This window comes from Pavona decussata, unplaced genomic scaffold (genome assembly GCF_977016875.1).
Source record: "Pavona decussata unplaced genomic scaffold, jaPavDecu1.1 SCAFFOLD_145, whole genome shotgun sequence".
Classification (NCBI taxonomy): Eukaryota; Metazoa; Cnidaria; class Anthozoa; order Scleractinia; family Agariciidae; genus Pavona; species Pavona decussata.
Window position 1 is genome coordinate 1,463,396 of NW_028145558.1, and position 20,895 is coordinate 1,484,290.

The following is a 20,895-nucleotide window of genomic DNA, read 5'->3' on the forward strand; positions in this document are numbered from 1 at the left end:
GGCTGTCCGAAAGTACGTAAAATGCTTCCGCCATTACTCAAACAACAACTACTTGTGCCGACAAATTTTGCGCAGCAGCTTCCCTCTCGTGACGTCATCTTATGATCTTGGCGGCATCGAAAAGCGAGATAGAGCAGTCAAAAGGCTCAAGTTCTTTACCTACTTCTACTGAATGTGGGTCTGATTTCAGTTCTAACGTGAGTGGTAGTTTTGAAGACAATGGGGACGATTCTCAGTGAAGTGAAGGGATTAAAGATGACGTCACATTCTGCATGGCCCAACTCTCCATGTGGTTCGTGGACATTTTCGAATTGAGTAATGGCGGCAAACCAAATGTGGAAATTACCCTTAAAATAATCGAACTTTCCGTTGGAATTACAACTTAAAATTTGGCATAGGTAGTACTTTCCTTCTACACTTTCCAATGCTGAAGACAAAGGGAAGGGTAAAATTTTGATCGCAGTAGCACTTTAAATGTGCTGCTTCTAACAATATAACGTTTTCTTTTTTTGAAGTATGCCCATGTCATTTACCCCCCTCCCCCTTAAAAAAATACATGCTACATGCATGTATGTGTCATCCATCATTCATTCACTAAGCTTAAAACATAACATCACATTTCTTTTTCATATACTGTACTATTCATCAACATTCAGATCCAAGCAGTGATATGCAGGATGATTATTGATTATAGTTTATTGGCCTAGCTTCCACGATTCTGCTGTAGTTTACAGGGATAGATCATCTAAACTAGTAATTCAATCAATAACATGCCTTTATCACTAAATGAGAAAAAAACATTTATCATTTATTCACTTGGCTTAAAACAAAGCTTTAACCCATTTTCATCCCTGAGAGAGGTATAGCCAGGAAATAAAAGGCCTTATTGAGCCTTGCTCACCCTTTCCCTAAGCCACACGAGGCTAAAGACACCAACATAAAGCATAAAACATGACTGTGAAGCACTTCACAAGCTTACTTCTTGTGCTTTGCTGCTCAGAAAAATAGGGATTATGAGGCATGATTTTTTTACATATTTTCTTATAATTTTTTTATAAGGCATTACAGTCAAAATACCCCCCCCCCCCCTCCTCTTTGGGCTCGCCAGTCATTTTACATTTGAGCACTACAACTGGTTCTAAACACAAAATTTCCTCTTCAATTTTTTGTGTTTTGCTTATAAGCTTGCCCATCATTTATTTATGGGAGCACCCCAACCCAGGGTCCATAATCTGCATGCTTATGTGGTATGAAAATTTCTAGATGGCAGAGTTTCCCTTCATAAGACCATGCAGTTGGTAATTAGTACAACACATGAGAGGTACAGGTGTAGTTTCTTATGTGATTAATAGTTCAATTATTACAATACAACAACTGTGCCTTATAAAAGTTTATGCACTGTTATTATATATATATTTTAATTTTTCAGGTAATTGATGCTCTGATTGCGGTTGTATGAAGATGCTCCAAAACAGGAAACCCAGAGATTCATTTAGCAGGTGGAAATTTTTTAAAGCTTCTTCACAAGCTCATATTCAATCTACCATTAGCACAGTTGCTGGGAAATACATAGACACACCAACATTCAAGACGTTCCTCAAGTGTGGTGAATGGCTAATTTTTAAATCACCCAGGGCTTTGTTGACAAGGAAATGAAGGAACTTAAAGAGATGGAAGACAAGAGAATTAATTCATCGAATGCTTTTCAAGGTGTGTATACAAGGGAGCAGCATGTACATGTAGGTAAAAGGAAAAGTAACCCTTTATCAGTCCCCTCCCCTCCCCCCATGTTTCCTTTTCTTGATACGCGGACCTGATAAAGTTTTGTGTCTTCTGGATCAGTTGTTGCGTACCACCCCCACAGAAAGTCATTGAAAACTCAGAGGAGTGGGGGAGGGTTCGTCAAAAGGCATTTGAGGTTTAAAAAGGAAAAAATGAGGCCATTAACTGGATTGACATCAGGTTGCTCATGGTTAATTCTGATTGGCTCGTGTCCACAACATTGCATTTTTGGTAATGAAAAATGTTTTATTGACTCTTTTTCTCTCCTGCACAGTTACCCAAGCAAGCACCCATTTACACAACTTGGTGAGAGAGAGAGAAAATGACATAACCTGACATAATTCAGTTTCAATTCAATTCAGTTCAATCTTCATTTACATAGGGTTAAAAAAATTCATCAAGTTGATACAACATAAAACTACAAGACAATCTACCTAATCAAAATGTAAAAATATATAAAAATCCTAATCCTAAACAATAATACTAAAACCTAAAGAAAACTTGACCTGTTTTCCATGAATGCCATGTCTCAACTTACCTTAAATGGAGATTAAGTAGTTGCTTAAGTGATTCAGCCTGCCTAAGATTACAGGGTAAGCTGTTCCAGAGAGATAGACCGCATAGCTACAATGCAGTGATGAGCCCTGAACCACTGCAGCCCTCTGATGCTCTGATTGAAGCTCCAACATACTGGCCACTGTAAGCACCTAACAGCATCTTCATGTAGCACACACCATAATAGCTTAGTTGCACACAGTTGGATCATTGAATTTCAAACCCTGTGAAATAACCCAGAAGTTGTCGCCTTCCCTTCTTGGGGCTCTCAGGAACTCAAAAAGGTTTAGTGAAACAAAACAAACAAAAAACTAAATCGGTGAACGACCACTTACGATAGAGTATACAGTGAAGAGACCAAAAGCAACACAGTCAATAGTTCTTTATTCAATGAAACCTTCTAGAAACTCTTCCTATTGATTGTCTAATAACACACTGGACAAATATTTTGAGCCAGTAGTTTACAATAGTACTGTTCATAAGTTCAGCAACTTGAAGGTTCAAAGTTTACTTGTACCAAGAAAAGACAGTCACTGTACAGTTGATTTAATTCAACAAAAGAAACATCCTTTACAACACTTGTTAAAAACTTACATCACAAAGTATCAGTAAAAAAAAAGTAACTTAAGTATCTGGTTGAACCAAATCTGGATTGTTTTTAACCGGTTTTGTTTTTTGGTTATTGCTTTTTATCTCTGTGCCAATGCATTACATTGCATGAAGTTCAATGGGTTGGACGCCCCTTGTCGCTACAGTCCTCTTACAAAGCTCCTTAACCGCCCTCCTAAACGCTTGCATTCTTATGGCATATATCAATGGATTGACGATAGAATTGGCATAAAATAACAACATTAACGTTTCGTGTATTTTATTGAATGCCGTAAGAGACATTTGACTGAATATGTATTGTTTAATTGCCATCCAAATAGAAAAAGGCAGAATAGTCAGGATAGAGACGACGGTAACTATACTTAAGGTTACTGACAATTTTCTTTGTGAGGCAACTGCACTAAAATGCTGCGGAGGAGGGTTACTTTTGACTTTTATGGCAATAATAACATTGGAAACAGTTATGATAAGAAGGGTAAGGAATGTGTAACATGCAATTGCATACTGAAACTCTTCAAGAACAGCCATCACGGATGACAGCAGCAAATTTATCATCCATCTGCCAATAATAACTTTGAAGTAAAACCCTTTGTCATTTAAACAGTGCCTAAAGGGGAAAAGTGTGGTGTGTAACCTCTCCAAAGAAATTAACAAAAGATTGGCTTGAGAGGCTGCGGGGAATATGTGGATCGAGGTTAAAAAGATGAATTTTTGCCAACTGAAACCATGTCCGTCATCGAAATATGTGGCACTAAACATTTGTACTGGTCCCGTCACTGCTCCCACCAGTAAATCAGCCACAGTCAGGTTTATTATCAGATACGTAGTGCGCTTGCGTAAGTGGCGATTTCTTGCAAAGGCGACGACTGTGAAGACGCAATAAATTCAATGAGTAAAACTTTTTTCCACGCATTTGACAGCTTTTCTAAAGAAGGATCTTCAGTAGCGTTACTAACCATACTTCAATAAAACTTAAACGTTCCTTCTTCTCGTGTTAATTCCTTGTAAGCTGCGGACAAGAACAAAGTAAAGAAAAAGATGTTCAGCCGTTTCTTATAGTAGAACTCCTAGAGAAATATTTCATTTCTAGACTAGACCTTTCTTTTAAATTTATTTTAATAATTCATTCTTTTGTTTTTCCCGTGTTCGGTGTGGTTGTCTCGCAGTTGTTTTGAGAGACATGAGCTATGCCAGTGTCCATATATGGTCATAGCAATGCCATAAACACGCAAGTTAAAAACCATGAATGCTTGCCAAATGAGCCGAACATAAAATTTCAACCTGAAAAATGAAAGGCAAAGTTTCCGAAAGGTTTTTCCTTTGGTATTTTGCCAATGATCGTCTGTCTGTAGGAAAAAAATTGACTTAACTTATTAAAACTGACTACCTTAGTGAACGGTAGCTCCTCCAAAATATCAACAATAAATTTACTTCCTGCGTCTAATTTCCTAAATTTTCCTAAAAGTGTTTGATCGCATGGTTATGAATCGGAAATCGTCGCTCTATTTTATATTTCGCCTGAACTCCATTTACAGAAATCTTGATAGCGAGTTAAAAATTCGAATAGATTTCAATAAAATAATGATATTATGCCTTGCTTTCATAAAGATGTCAGTCCTTCAGCCGAACAGTCCGACAAATATTCTCTAGGAAAAGACGGTTGCTTTAAAGTCTCAAACTCTACCCAAAACGTGTCAATTTTGCTGTGGCGAAGTGTTTAATTTCTTGTTTCGTCTACGATGTTTGCGACGCATTTTGCCCTATTGGTCGATCAACGCCAAACTATGTCCAAGGTTGCTTTAGTTGAAGCTTGCTCTTGTCATCGTAAAGATCCACGAACACAGTGAATTCTTGTTTTGATAAAATTATAATTGTCTACATGAAGTTCTTAGGTGTATGTAGATTAATTTCGATCAAACATGACAACGTATTAAAACGATGTTATTTTTGCGCTAAAACATCAGCTGTACCCATATGGCATAAGATGAAAGCAAGAATCTGATTGGTTTTCTAATTTCTTTAGTTGTTTTTATCCTTGTTCAAATTGTAAGTTTTGATCGAGAAGACATCGAAGTTCGTGCAAATCATCGCTCACTCGATATTTGGCGTGGGAAATAGGTTCTTTTCCCTGAAGTAGACAAGGATGTCAATTAACAGTAAACAGATAGAAGTACGAATAACTAAACAGGAAGTGTGCCAGATATACAGACTTCTTTGTAACGAAATTTTTCTGAGCTTTATTTTTGTTCAAAAGATAGATTGCTTGAATTAACTGGAAAACTATCAATTGAGGCACACCCAACTTTCCCAAAATGTATCTTAAGTATAAACAAGGAACTACTAAAAATGGCAGGTGCATAACTAAGGTTCTTTAAAAATTGAGCTCAAATTAATCCATACGGTTTCCTTTTGTAAACTCTTTTGTCATTTAGCCATCTGCATTAATAAAGAGGAGCATCGCCTCATAACTTGTGTTAGCCTCGTAGTTATCTTACCTGCGGTAGAAGAACTGAAATTTGTTATATTTCATTATTTGAGTAAAATCGTCACTTTTTATTCGACAGCACTTATTCCTCGCGAAGCGAGGGCCGAAGGCCCGAGCGTAGCGAGGTTAATAAATTTGTCGGGCCGAGCCGGCCCGAGCGGAGCTAAGCCGCGCGAATTCGAGCGAAAAATATATTTATATATATATATGTGTATATGTTTATATCTTTGAAGGTGTCCGCACAATGACGTCAGACTGTCTGGCGTCGTCTGGAGCAAAATTTGCATACATCGAAAAAAATATGCGTGCATGATCAAATTTCAACTGCAATGTTTATCAATATTCACTGGATACAGAACTATCTCTCCAGAATCTTTTCCCTTTCTTTTAGAAATCTTTTTTGTGAAAGATTGCATTAAAGAAATTACACGTTTTGTGGCCGCGGTAAATAATTTTCCGTGGGAAATAAATTCATCGAACACGGCAGCGCTGCACGCCCGTTGTACATTACGTCGCGTCACAAATAGATTTTCAACCGCAAACTAGCCCGTGGAACTACGAAAACACCATGCTCATCAAAAGAAAAATCTTATGCGCCTTTTAATCTCCTCGTTTGATGCTACAAGACGAGTAAAGAGGGCTTTCCACCCAGTCCCAGCTTCGCGAGGTTTTGCGAGTCACGTATTTCTAGTACCGTTAATGATCCAGCTCTTCACGTCACCGGCTCTAGCTCAGTGGTTAGCGACCGACCATTATACGGAACGTCATGGCGTTCAGAAGGAAGATAGTTCTTTCAAAATCGTGACGTGTGGAATACTACATCTTTATATATAACCCCGCTCAACACTGACGTTGCCTTCAGTAGATTGTCTTTCTTACTAACAGTGATCTTCGTGGACTGAAACTTTACTGGAATGTCAACAGAGAAGCACAAAATAACAATGTTATGCCAGGTTTGTTTCAATGTTTTAGCCTTGCAACAACCACACAGTATATAAACGGCGCTCAAAACAAACTTAATTGGAGTTTATGAAACCATCTGCATTTGAAACCTACCCCTAAAACGCCTGATATATTTCTGAGAGAAACCATTTTACCACTTGATTGGATTGTAATAAAGTATTGCTAATAACCTTTTTTTTGATAACGTGAATAATGCCAACTTGGCTCCAAAACTGCCTTTAACTGGCGAGACTGAATCTTGCTACAAATATGCGACTCATTTGCATCAAATTAGCTCTTTTTTCGATCAATTTTAGTAGACATGCAAATTTTCATTGCGACTGGGTATGTTTTTTTTTTAACCCAGTCGAATCTCTTACATGCAGCGTGCGTGCAGACTTCCCACATTTCCTTTCCTTGAAGCGGAAACGAAACGTGTAACGCAACGCCGTTGTTAATAGTGTTTTAGTGTTCTTCTATTTCTTTAGGATGAGGGATTAGGCTCCAATTGGTTGCTTTGCACCTGGGCATTGTTAGTGAACGACCGAACGGACGGACAAATGTCCATTTAATTTACCAAGAAATCACGCAAAAAGTACGTCTAAAATGCAATAAAATTATAATGTAAAATCCAACAAGAGGATAAATAGTACATTACAAGTTATACTTAAACTTGTAAGAAGAAAGACTAAAATTAGTATTCGTTCTAACGTAAAGGTAAAGCCTTTCTTGGCAATTATAAAAAAAATTGGCTTAGGTTTTTTAGAATAAACCCCGTTGAACAAATTAAATCTTGATATCTTAATATATTGTTGTAGTGTTATTATGGACTTTTTTTTTCTTCAGAGGAATTTTTAGTCGACACTTTGCCACGACTGAACGGCGTCTAAATTTAGATCTCACGCCCACAAAGGTGTGAAACTAAGGATGGTCTTGCCCGTTTGTAGCTGAAGGTTTTTTTAGTTTATTATGTTCCATTTGTCCATAGCGTGCTGTTTTTTACATGCTAATGAAATAAAATGTAAACAACGAGGTCTTCAAAGATTCTTCTATTTTGAGGTTTGTTAAACTACAACAGCCTGGCTTGTTGACCAGATTATCACATGCCTGCCTCGGACGGGGAACTGGGCAAACGGGCCACAGAAAGTAAATAAATTATTATCATAAGTTTTATGTTTATTTCATTTAAGTATTAAAAAATAAATAACTTATTAATTGTTCTGCTTCAAAGTATAATGTGATGTTATGTTTTCTTTTTTTCTGAGTATGCTTTGTCACTGACTAAAAAGATACATGTTCTGTGTCACCTGTCATTTGTTCGACTGCATGACGCTCAAAACATAACGTTACATTTCGTTCACAAAATACTACTCAATACATCAACATTCAAATTCTGGCAGTATACATGATATTTGATTGTCACATGCAGCTAGTTTAATGGGCTTAACTCCCATGAGTCTCCTGTAGCTTAGTGATAGTAGAACATCCAAAGTAGTAATCAGAAGGTCATGGGTTCGAAAGCTGCGGGGTGAACTTAGATTTCCCTTTTAGGAGTATGTTTGTGTCACTGAAACAAAATTAAAAACAGAACAAAAACAGTTACCATTTATTTAGTAGGCTAAACACAAGTTGCAGGCCTATTTTCAACCCTATGGTGTATGACTAGCCTGGAAATAAAAGGCCTTATTGTGCCTTGCTCGCCCTTTTCCCTGAGCCACATAAGACACAGGACACCAGTGTGAAGCATGAAACATGACTGTGGAGCACACAATGTAAATGAGCTTATGTCTTGTGCTTTGTATGGCTAGAAAAGGACTTGTGTGGTGCAATGCCTCATATTTGCAGCCTAAGAGCACTTACATAGTTCAGCCACAAAGTGGTTACATTTCTTATAATATTTTTGCTATAAGGTATTACAGGCAAAATACCTCTAACAAGTTTGCAAATCATTCTGCATTGAGCACTCCTACTGGTTCTAAACACAAATTTTAATAATATTAATAGCGCATATCACATTATGACAGCTGAGCATTATAAAAGTTAAAGCACTGATTTATTAATTTCTTTTTAATTTTTCAGATATTGGGACTTAAACATTTGATGCTTGACTGGGTTGTATGAAGATGCTCCAAAACAGGAAGACCAGAGATTCTCCTTACAGGTGAAAAACCTTTTTAAGCCTTCCCACAAGCTTACATTCAATCTACCAAGCACAATTGCTGGGAAATATATAGACACACCAACATTCAAGAAGTTCCTCAAGTGTGGTGATGCTGCTTTTGAAATCAGCCAGGGCTTTGTTGACAAGAAGATGAGGGAACTAACTTAAAGTGATGGAAGAAAAGGGAATAAATTTGTCTGATACAGCTCAAGGTTTGTTAATGAAGTTGTCTTGCAGTTGTGCCCAGGTGGCTTGTTGAATTTTAAGCCTGTGAAATTACCCAAATACCCGTTCTAGATTGAAATAATATTATTCTGGCTGCTTAGTAAGAATTTTTTTTTTTTCAGAATACTTTGTTTATTAGACATAGTTATTCCAAAATGGTCTGAACATCTTCCCTCTTGGATTTATCTACTTAATTTAATATTGACGGTTCCAATAATGAAGAAAGGCTAATTTTTCAGCTGGGGATATAGATATAATGTAGATTTCTCCGCCATTTCGTCAAGTGAAGCCGAGACTGATTTCTTCAGGGAATAAACTAACTGTAGACGAAAACCGTTACAATTCAAAACTCCACCAAACACTGGATTAAATATAAGATTACAAGGAAAAACGTCTAGAATCTACTGAGTAAACAAGATATGTCGAAAAAGAAGATTTGCACCATTAACACTGTATCAGTATCCAAACCTATATCTATTGCGGCCTGTTAACACTTCTGGGTTCAAGCATTTGATTCCTATCAAGAAAGTTCGCTTTTCGAAATTACGTGGTACGTCACGATATGTAAGTACGTGTTTTAATACAATGAGTTCTATGCTGGTAGATGAATTTTTTTTCAACGATCATTCAATTTTGACGGTTTTCTTCTTCAGTTAGTCAATTTATTCCCTGAAGAAGTCAGGTCGTGATCTAGGAATTGTACAGGTATACATTATTTATTGTGTTCGACGTAGAAAGAACGCACTCCTAATACAGATTAATGTCCTCACTACAAAGGCGTGAAAGAAGAATTGTCTCGCACTCTTTTAGCCATACGATTTTTCTCACTAGTAAAAAAAAAAATAGTATGACCAATCAGAAGCCGCATACGATACTTTTCACTCCTTCTAACGCCGTCAAAATAGCATTCCGGTTTACGGTTGTCGATTCAATTAAAGAATTTTTAGAAGGAAAAAAACAACAACAATAAGGAGGACTCAACAGAACGTAGCTTTCTTTTAGAAATTCCTTACCAATAAAGAGAAAGATCCATTCATTCGCGTGACACCTTAGTTAGATATCAACGGATACGGATGAAGAGCCACTTTGTGGAAATGCTATTAATAAAGTCTTTATCATCATCATCATCATCATCATCATCGTCATCATCATTATCATTATTATTATTATTATTATTATTATTATTATTATTATTATTATTATTGTATTATCCCACCAAAGGACATAATACATCTGTCAGGACACGCAAAAACACAAACCTTCACAGGTAATTTTGTTTCCAAAATACAGCAGAAAGAAATGTCACAATATATAAGAGAATTCATTCGCGTGACACCTTTTATCTGTTTATTTCAAGAAACTGAAGTCGAGTATTCTGTCATTTTCGACCTTTCTATTTGGCATTTTTAGAACAATTTACTTAATTACCTGTAATACCTTTAAATTACTCTTAACTGTTGTAGTAGGCGCTCACCAAACATGAAGTAATCTTCATATAGCCCCAGCTATACACTCAGCTTTTCCTCATTAGTTACACATTTTCTAAATTTTTTTTCCGTTTACAGCCATTAGGCAGCTTTGTTTTGTCCGGTTGGCCCTTATAGAATTGTACAAAGTTCTCAGAACTAATAACGGAATTTCTTTGTTATTTGACATCAACGTCTACTCTCAGTTTTATTTGCAGCTTTAATACTCTTGAAGTTACGACGAAGGGGGAGGGGGTGAAAAGTACTGAGGAACTCAACAAAAGTAAAGCAAAACCAAAACAAACGAACAAAAACCAAAAAACTGAAATCTTCTTTCGATTTTTGAATTACACGTGGAAGCTACAGTGGAAAGACCACAGGCAATACAGTCAATAGTTCTTTATTCAATAAAACATTCGCTGTTCCTTTTGATTGTCAAATAAACTCCTTAAACGATTTTTTTTTGAGGATCTTACAGTTCATGAGATTCAGCAACTTAAATACCTCCTTCCCAGCAACAAAAATAAAATGACATAAATTCAGTGCACAGTTGATTCCAACGAGATACGAAATGAACAACACTCTTTACAATACTTGTTAAAAACAAGCCTTACTAAGCAAGAAAATTTAACCTTAATACTAGGTTGAACCATGCAGTTGTCGATTTTTTTCTCTTTGCATTGTTGGTTTGAGTTTTGTGCTCATGCACTACATTGCATTCAGTTCAATGTCTTGGACAGCCCTTGTCGTTTAAGTCCTCTTACAACTGAGCTCCTTAACCGCTTTCTTAAACTCTTGCATTCGTATGGCATATATCAACGGATTGACTATGGAATTAGCGTAATATAACAAAGATACCGTTGCGTTGAGTTGAAGGAACGCTGCACGAGACATGTGGTTCAAAATGTATTGTGCAAGTGTCATCCAGATAGATAAGGGCAGAATTGTTAGGATATAGACCACGGTAACTATGCTTAAGGTTACTGTCAATTTCCGTTCTGACGCAACTGCACTAAAATGCTGCGGAAGAGGCTTACTTCTGACTTTTTTGATAATAATAGCATAAGAAACAGTTATGATAAGAAGGGCAAGAAAAGTGTAACATGCATAAGAATACAAAATTAAAACTAAATCAAGCTCCTCAAGAACAGACATCATAAATGCCAGAAACAAAGTTATCATCCAGCTGCCAATAATAACTTTGAAGTAAAGCCATTTCTCAATTAAACAGTGCCTAAAAGGGAAAAGTGTGGCGTGCAACCGCTCTAAAGAAATTAACGAAAGATTGACTAGAGAGGCCAGGGAAAATGTGAGGCTCGAGGTTGAAATGATGAATTCTTTCCAGTTGAAACCATGTCCACGATTCAAATCTGGGACGAATATTACCAATGGGCCCGTCACTGCTCCCACCAGTAAATCAGCCACAGTCAGGTTTATTATCAGATACGTAGTGCGCTTGCGTAAATGGCGATTTCTTACAAACGCGACGACAGTGAAAGCGTTGATTATAGATATAACAAGAAGTTCAATAAGAAAAACTTTTAACCACGCATTTTTCAGCTTTTGAACAGAAGAAGCTTTAGTAGTGCCAACAGCCATGCTTCAATAGACGAAAATATTCTTTCTCCTCGTGTTCATTCTTCGCAAGGTGAGGATGAGAAAAAAAAAATTAAAAAAAAAAAAAAAAGAAAGACGGTCAACCGTTTTGTACAGCAAAAATTCAAGAATAATAATTTATTTCCTAGAGTGGATATTTTGTATTAGTTTATTTCAAGGATTCATCCTTATTTTACACATGTCTCACAGATGTTTTGTAAGACATAAGCTATACCAATCTCCATATATGGTCATAGCAATGCCATAAACACATGAGTTTAAAACCATGAAAGATAAAACACAAAGTTTCCGAAAGGTTTTCCCTTTGGTATTTTGCCAATGACAACAACAAAAACAATATTTATTTGTAAGTTCGTTGCAAAAATATTAGAAATAACATTAGATTACTGGCTGCCCGGAATAACCATAGGGGCTAGCGGAGCCAGGCAGACAGTTGACATCAGCATTAAATGAAAATAAATTACAGGTCAGCAAGATAGGACAAATTCACACTAAAAAAAACGACACGCACACAAGGACAGAGAAAGTAGTGCAATAGATATAACAACTAGGAATTACTACGCTATTAGGGAAGTCTAAAATAGTTATTATTATATATGAATATAAAATATTGATAAGAAAAGCACACAATTAACAGCTGTGACAACAAATAACAAATTATAACAATATATACATATTATAGAAACTATAGAAGAAAAAAAGAAAGAAAGGTGACAATTTAACAAGAGACTAATTTACCAGATTACCAGGGAAATGACACAACTGCAATCTAAGATAATGATGGTTTGTAAGAGAAAAAAAGATTGACATAATATCCATTAACTTATTGAACAGTAGCTCCTCAAAAGTATCAACAATACATTTACTTTCTGCGCCTAATTTCCACATTATTTTTTGCGAAAAGTGTTTCATCCCATCGCTATCGTAAATCGTCGCTCTATTTTCTATTCCACCGGATCGTCTTTACAGAAATCTTGATAGTCACGTGCAATTCACAACGAATGTCAATGAAGTGATGATTTTATGCCTTGTATTCATGAAGACGTCAGTCCTGCAGGTGTACAGTCCCACAAATATTCTCTAGTAAAAGACGCCGGGTTGCTTCAGATTTAATTTGATAATGGTACTTTTAAGCCTAGCTATTATAAAGAATGATTTCAGTCCTTTAGCTAAACAGTCCCACAAATATACTCTGGGAAAGGACGGTTGCTTTAAGTTTAATTGGATGATGATAATGATTTTATATTTTATGCATTGGTTTCTTAGAGATTTCAGTCCTTTAGCTAAACAGTCCCAGAAATATTCTCCACTTAAAAACGGTTGCTTTAAATTTTATTGGAAGTACTAAACTCTACCCAGACGTTTCAATTTTGTTTCGTGTACGATATGTATGGTCGCATTTTGCCCTATCATTCAATCAACGGCAAACTATGTCCAAGGCTGCTTTAGTTGAAGCTTTTTCTACCATTGTAAAGATCTGTGATCCGGTGAATTATTATTATTATTATTATTATTATTATTATTATTATTATTATTATTATTATTATTATTTTTTTATTATTATTATTATTATTATTATTATTATTATTATTATTATTATTATCATTACGACAACATAATCGACGCGTCAAATTTTCATAAGCCCTAATAGTTTTGTCCACATGAAGTTGTTAGGTGTATGCAGATAATTTTCTATCAAACTTGACAATCTTTATTCAACGTGTTTAAACGATATTATTTTTTGTGCTAAAACATCAGCAGTACCCATATGGCATAAGGTGAAAGCAAGAATCTAATTGGTTGTCTTATTTCTTTAGATGTTTTTATCCTTCGTCAATTTGTAGGTTTTGATCGCGAGGATATCGTAGTTCGCACAGATAATTGCTCACTAGATATTTGGCGTGGAAGAATTGCTTTTTTTTCTCTAAACTAAACAAGAATGAGATAAATGATTAATCATCAGTAAACAGATAGAAATGCAAATAACTAAATTGGAAGTGTACCAGGTATACATACTCCTTTATGACTAAATATTTCTGTAGGATATTTTTATTCAAAAAATAAATTGCTGGAATTAACTGGACAGCTATCAATCGAGTCACACCAGACTTCCCCAAAATGTGTCTTAAGTATAAACAAGCAACTAATAAAAATGGCAGGTGCTTAAAAAAACTTCTTTAAAAATGCGTTTGCTTTTTGTCAACTCTTTTGTCATTTAGCTATTTGCATTAATAACTCAGAGGAACATCGCCTCATAATTTCTTTTATTCTCTTGGTTGTTTTACATGCGATAATAGAACTGATTTGACTGATGAGCTATATAATTGCTTTTCTAAAAAATATTCTTCCCTTCCTTAAAATTTGACTCAGCTTTCCACGTCACCCTGTAGCTTAGTTGTTAGCGACCGACCATAAAAGGAAACGTCATGGGTTCGACTCGCGTTGAGAAGGAAGACAATTCTTTGTTTCAAAATCGTGTCATGTGCGCTACTACATCTTACTTTATATTTCATTATTTGAGCAAAATCGTCACCTTTTTATTGGACGAGTGTTTGATCGTCTATTTATTCTCGACGTTTATATGTAAGTCGCCGCCTCAATTGAGTGGCCGTCTTTGATCATCTTCCGGTCTCACTAACAGTGATCTTTTTGAACTGAATTTTTACCGGAATGTTAGAAGACAAGCACAAAGCAATAATCTCATGCCAGGTTTCAGCCTTGCAACCCAACAGCGCATTCACCAGAAAACGACACTCGCACTAATAACCTGATATATTTCTAATAAAAATCATCTTGCCTTGTGATTGGGTTAGAATAAAATATCGTTTCTCACCTCGTTTCTTGATAACGTAAATAATGACAACTTGCCTTCAAAACTGCCTTTAACTGGCGAGACTAGGTCTTGCTATAAACATGCCGCTTATCTGCATCAAATTACCTCTTCTTTCGATCAATAGACATCTAAATTTTCATTAAGCGCAAATTTGTGTTTACTCAAGTTGATTACTAACTGTCCCAATTTCAATCACATTTACATTTTTTTAACAAGTCTTAGCTGCTACAGCCTGAGTGCAGACATCCCATGTTTTCTTTTCTTAAAGCAGAAAAGAGACGTCTGATGCAACGCCGTTGCATTTGTTAGTCGTATTTCAGTATCCCTCTGTTTCTCTAGGATGCGGGACTAGGCTCTAATTGGTAGCTTTGTACCTGGGAATTGTTAGAATAAGTTGGTGAAAAAATGGACCAACGAAGGAAATAACGCAAGAGATAACACAAAAAGCTACGTCTAAAATACAATTAAATTATAATGCAAATTTCAACAAGAGGCTAGATAATACAACGATAACAATATATACTTAAACTTGTAAGAAGGAAAACTAAAATATCATTCGTTTCCTAAAGTAAAGGTGAAGCCAGAAGAATGAACTCTGATTGGATATTGCCACGAAATACTCGAGAGAATTTATGCGACGTAATTTTTGAGGGATTTATCGTCGACAGACATTTTCTTATTTCACTCTTACTGTATCACTACGAACCATTGGAGTCCTGTATAAAGCAGGTAAAATCAATCTTTGAGTCTCAGAGTGGCGTCCTGAGTCATTGTTTTCATCACGCATTCAACTGGAGATAAGCCAACAAATGTCGCCGGATCATCATTTACAGAATGCTCCAAGGTGTGATTTTATGCCTTGTTTCCATTAAAATTTCAGTCCTTCAGGTAAACATTCCCACAAATATTCTCTTGGAAAAGACGTTTGCTTCAAATTTAATTGGATGATGATGATTTTATGCCTTACTTTTATGAAGATTTTAGTCCTTACAACAACAAAGCCAGTCGAGGCGGGACAACATGAGCACGACAACATCATGGAAAAAATTGCAATAAATGACAAACATGCTGGAAAATGGAAAAACCTAACTTTACATGATAACGCAGATTTAGATAAGGCTATGCAACAGTCCAACAAATATTCGCTAGAAAAAGAGGGTTGCCTCAAATTTGACAGGATGATGATGATTTTATGCTTTGTTTTCATAAAGATTTAAATCCTGCAGCTAAACAGTCCCACACATGTTCTTTAGGAAAAGACGATTGCTTCTAATGTAATTGGTAGTCAAAGTCTTAAACTCTACTCAAACGTCTCAATTTTGGTATGGCGAAATGTTCAATTTTTCGTTTTTTCTAGGATATTTATGGTGGCAATTTGCCCTATAGCACGGGCGCGATCAACGCCAAACTATGCCCAAGGCTGCCTTCGTTTAGCTTTCTCTCGTCATCGTTAACATCTACGAATGCGATGAATTCCTTTTTCTTAAAATAATCCATGTGTCAAATTTTTATAAACCATTTGTGCACATGAAGTTAATTTTTGTAGCTTTCAGGCATATGTAGATTAATTTCGATCAGACTTGACAAATTTTATGCAACGCATGAAAACGATGCTATGTTTACGCAATTTGGAGATTGCCTACACTGATGACATCAATAAGGACACCTCTCAAAAGATCATATGGCGTAAGGTGAAAGCAAGAATCTGATTGGTTGTCTAATTTCTTAGGTTGGTTTTATCCTTCGTCAATTTGTATGTTTTGATGGCGAGGACATCGAAGTTCGCGCAAATCATCGCACACTCGATATTTGTCGTGGAAGATTTTTTTTCTTTAAACTAAAGGAAAATGACATATTATTAATCGGAAATGTGCCAGGTATACAGACTCCTTTGTAAACAAATCTTTCTAAGCATTGTCGGGTATTATCAAATTCATAAGATAAATTGGTTGAATTACATGCGGTAAAACAACTGAGTTAACTGATGAGCTAAATGATTACTTTTCTAAAAATTATTCTTTCCTCTCTTAAAATTTGTACTAAATGATCCGGCTTTCCATGTCACCTTGTAGATCACCGTGTTAGCGATCGACCATGTATTGTAGGAAACGTCATGGGTTTGACTCAAGTTGAGAAGGAAGATAATTTTTTTGTTTCAAAGTCGTGGCATGCAGAATACTACATATTTCTTTATATTTCATTATTTGAGCAACACCGTCACTTTTTCATTCGACAAGTGCTCGAACTCATCGCTATTTACTCTCAACGGACTCATTTAGAATCAAATCTTTCTGAACAATGCTGGGTAGTTTTATTAAAAACGAAAATTGCTTCAACAAATCGGACAGCTATCCATCGAGTCACACCGAACTTTCTCAAAATGTGTCTTTTAAGAATAAACAAGGAACTACTGAAGAGAGCAGGTGCTTAAAATCGTTGCTTAAAAAATCGAGTTATCTGCCTTAATAAAGAGGAACTCTGACTCATAATTTGTTATATTCTCAGTTATTTTTCAAGGGGTAAAATAACTGACTTAATTGATTGGCTGGACGATTGCTTTTGTAAAATTATTCTTCCCTTGCTTAATTTAAATTTTTCCTACATGATCCACCCTTCCACGTCCCGCTGTAAGTCAGCGGTAAGCAACCGACCATGCATTGTAGGGAACGTCATGGGTTTGACTCGCGTTGGGAAAGAAGATACTTTTTGGTTTCATAATCGTGGGATGTAGAATACAACATCTATCTTTATATTCCATTTTTTGAGCAAAATCGTCAATTTTTGTTCGTCAAGTATTTGAAATCGCTATTTCTTCACGATATTTATATTTAAGTCGCCGCTCAACTAAGAGGTCGTCTTAGATCATCGTCCGGTCTAACTAACAGTGATCTTCTTGGACTGAGATTTTACTGCAGTGTCAATAGAGAGGCACAAAATAATAATCTCATGCCAGGTTTGTCTGAATGTTTTGGCCTTTTAACAGCCCCGAAGCAAATTCACCAGGAAACGACGTTTGCTACAAACTAATTGGAGTTTATGAAACGATCTGCAAACCCTACCCCTAAAACGCGTGATATACTTCTAAAAGAAACCATTCTACCTCGTAATCGGAATATAGTAGAATAGTGATACTCACCTCGTTTCTTATAGCGTGAGTAATTCCAACTTTAGTGGCTCCAAAACTACTTTTAACTGAAGAGAGTGGATCTTGAGGTAAACATACCGCTCATCTGCATGAAGTTAGCTCTTCTTTCGATCAACTTTTTTAGACAAGTCAAATTTTCATTCAAGCACAAGTTTATGTGTCAACTCAAGGTAATCATTAACTGCTTCAATTTCAATCGCATTTGTGATTTTAGTCAGTCCAATCTGTTGCAGTCTGCGTGCAGACGTCCCATATCTTCTTCCTTGAAGGGGAAAAGAGACGCCTAACGCAACGCCGTCGTTTATCGTGTTTCAGTATTTTTTTTTCTCAATCATGCCGGATTAAGCTCTAATGGGCTGCTTTACAGCTGGGCATTGTTAGAATAATTTAGTGAACGAACAAAGGAACGGACGGACGGACTGACGAACGGACGAACAAATGAAGGGTCGGACAAAATGACCATCCAATGAACCAAAAAATCATGGACAAACTTACGTGTAAATTAGACTAGTAATAATCGTAGATTAGAGAGTGTGTTCGATGTTACCAGGCCAATCTCTCTCTCTCTCTCTCTCTCTCTCTCTCTCTCTCTCTCTCTCTCTCTCTCTCTCTCTCTCTCTCTCTCTCTCTCTCTCTCTCTTTGCGATGATCTGCCCCTGCAAAAAAAATCTACAAGGGATGCCAGATGTGCGTTCCCAGATCCATTGACCCATCCACGACAAGTCCCATTAAATCTCGACTCAAATCCGTACTAGTGAGCGTTCGTCCTACTTCGAACGCAGTTACAAGGCAAAATGCAACAAGAGACTAGATAATACAACGTTACAAGATATTGTTAAATTTGTAAGAAGAAAAACTAAAATTATTGTTCGTTTCCTAAAGTAAAGATAAAGCCGGAGGAATCAACTCTGATCGGCTATTACCACGAAATGCTCTTGATAATTTATGCGACATAATTTCTGAGGGATATTTCATTGACATACATTTTCTTATTCCTCTCTTTCTGTATTAGTTACTCCAGCGTTACGCTTAGAGTATCACCACGAACCATTGGAGTTGCACCAAAAGCTGATTGCTGTCCAGTATAAACCAGTTTTAAAAGATCAAGTCTGTTGACCGCCTTTGAATCTCAGCGTCGCGTCCTGACATCATCGTTTTCATCTTGCATTCAAAGGGAAACAACCAACAAATGTCTAAAGTCGTAATTAACTTCCTATTTTACTTATATCGACGGGGCTACTCGAAGTCAGTATACAAGAAAACTCTATGAACCGATAAATATCTTTTAAAAAAACTAGTCTCATTTGGCCGGAGGTTTTTTTAATGAATCAGTTTTCAGTGTTTGCTTGAGGAATTGGACAGATATACAGTATACAGCCCTAGCTGTACAGTCGGCTTTTTTTTCACTAGTTAAATTGTCTAAATTTTCCAGAATGCAGCCATCAGGATCTGGACCCTTTGTTTTGTCCGGTTGGTCCTTTTAAAATTGTACAAAGTTTTCAGAACTAATAACGAAATTTTATGTGACATGACATCATCGTCTTTCTTTTCGTACCGGCTCGAAGGAGACAGTTTTAGACGCACTATATAATCTCTGCGTAGCTTCAATGCTCTTGAAGATTCGACTAAGGAAGGGGGGGGGGGGGGGGGAATTGTCGCGTCGCCTTCTCAAGGCTCCCTGAAGCTAAAAAAAAATAATAATAAAACAAGAACAAAAACCCAAATCGATGGAAGATCACTTACGGTCTTCCTTTGCTTTCTTAATTATACATGTAAGCTGCTGAACAGTAAACTGAAACCAAAAGCAACACCTTTTAAGTTCTTTATTCAATGAAACCCTTCCAGAAGCTGTTCTTATTGATTGTCTAAAACATTTTTAACAAATTTTGTGAGCCAGTAGGTTAGGATCAAACGGCTCATGAGATTTTAAGGTTCAAGTTTTACTTGTATCAAGAAAAAAAAGTCACTGGTTCCTACGTTATACAAAGCATGAAAGGAATGTCGTTTACTGACAACATCTTGTTAAAAACTTGCATGTGATTGTCAAAGGAAGAAAAACTAACTTAAATATCAGGTTGAACCAAATTTCGATTGTCTTTAATCGTTATTTTTATTTCGTTATTGCTTTTAGCTTTGTGCTCATGCATTACATTGCATGAAGTTGAGTGGGTTGGACACCCCTTGTCTCTGCAGTGCTTTTACAAAGCTGTTTAACAGCTTTCCTAAACTCTTGCATTCTTATGGCATATATGAATGGATTGACCATAGAATTGGCGTAATATAACAGCACTAACGTTTCGTAGATGTGAACGACTGCAAGAGACATTTCACTGAATATGTGATCCTCAAATGCCACCCAAATAGATGCGGGCAGAATTGACACGATAGACACGACGGTAACTATGCTTAAGGTTACTGACAATTTCCTTTCTGAACCAACTGCACTACAATGCTGCGGAGGAGGGTTACTTTTGACTTTCATGGTAATAATAACATTGGAAACAGTTATGATAAGAAGGGTAAGAAAAGTGTAACATAGAAATAAATACAAAATTAAAACTAATTCGAGCATGTCAAGAACAGACATCAGGAATGCCAAAAGCAAAGATATCAGCCAGTTGCCAATAATAACTTTGAAGTAAAGCCATCTCTCAATTAAACAGTGCCTAAAGGGGAAAAGTGTGGCGTGCAACCGCTCTAAAGAAATTAACGAAAGATTGGCTTGAGAAGCAAGGGGAAATATGAAAATCGAGGTTGAAATAACGAATTCTTGCCAGCTGAAACCATTTCTGCGATCCAAATCTAGGACGAATGTTGCCAGTGGTCCCGACACTACTCCCACCAGTAAATCTGCCACAGTCAGGTTTATTATCAGATACGTAGTGCGCTTGCGTAAGTGGCGATTTCTTGCAAAGGCGACGAGAGTGAAAATGTTGATTGTTGCTATCACAATAAATTCACTGAGTAAAACTTTTGACCACTTTGACCGCGCATTTTCCTCCTTTTCTAAAGAAGAATCTTCAGCAGTGTCCTCATCCATGTTCCTTCTCCTCGTATAATTTGTTGCAAGCTAAC

At 36.5% G+C, this 20,895-nt stretch overlaps 2 protein-coding genes across 2 annotated transcripts; both read right to left on the minus strand.

The window, feature by feature from the left end:
* Nucleotides 1–10,780: 10,780 nt before the first annotated feature.
* On the minus strand, nucleotides 10,781–11,824 carry LOC146466368 (uncharacterized). Its single transcript, XM_085127528.1, has one exon. The coding sequence runs from the start codon at nucleotides 11,822–11,824 to the stop codon at nucleotides 10,976–10,978; it is 849 nt and encodes a 282-aa protein (XP_084983654.1). The 3' UTR covers nucleotides 10,781–10,975.
* Nucleotides 11,825–19,901: 8,077 nt separating this feature from the next.
* On the minus strand, nucleotides 19,902–20,860 carry LOC146466369 (uncharacterized). The gene has a single exon (XM_085127530.1). The coding sequence runs from the start codon at nucleotides 20,858–20,860 to the stop codon at nucleotides 19,967–19,969; it is 894 nt and encodes a 297-aa protein (XP_084983656.1). The 3' UTR covers nucleotides 19,902–19,966.
* Nucleotides 20,861–20,895: the final 35 nt, after the last annotated feature.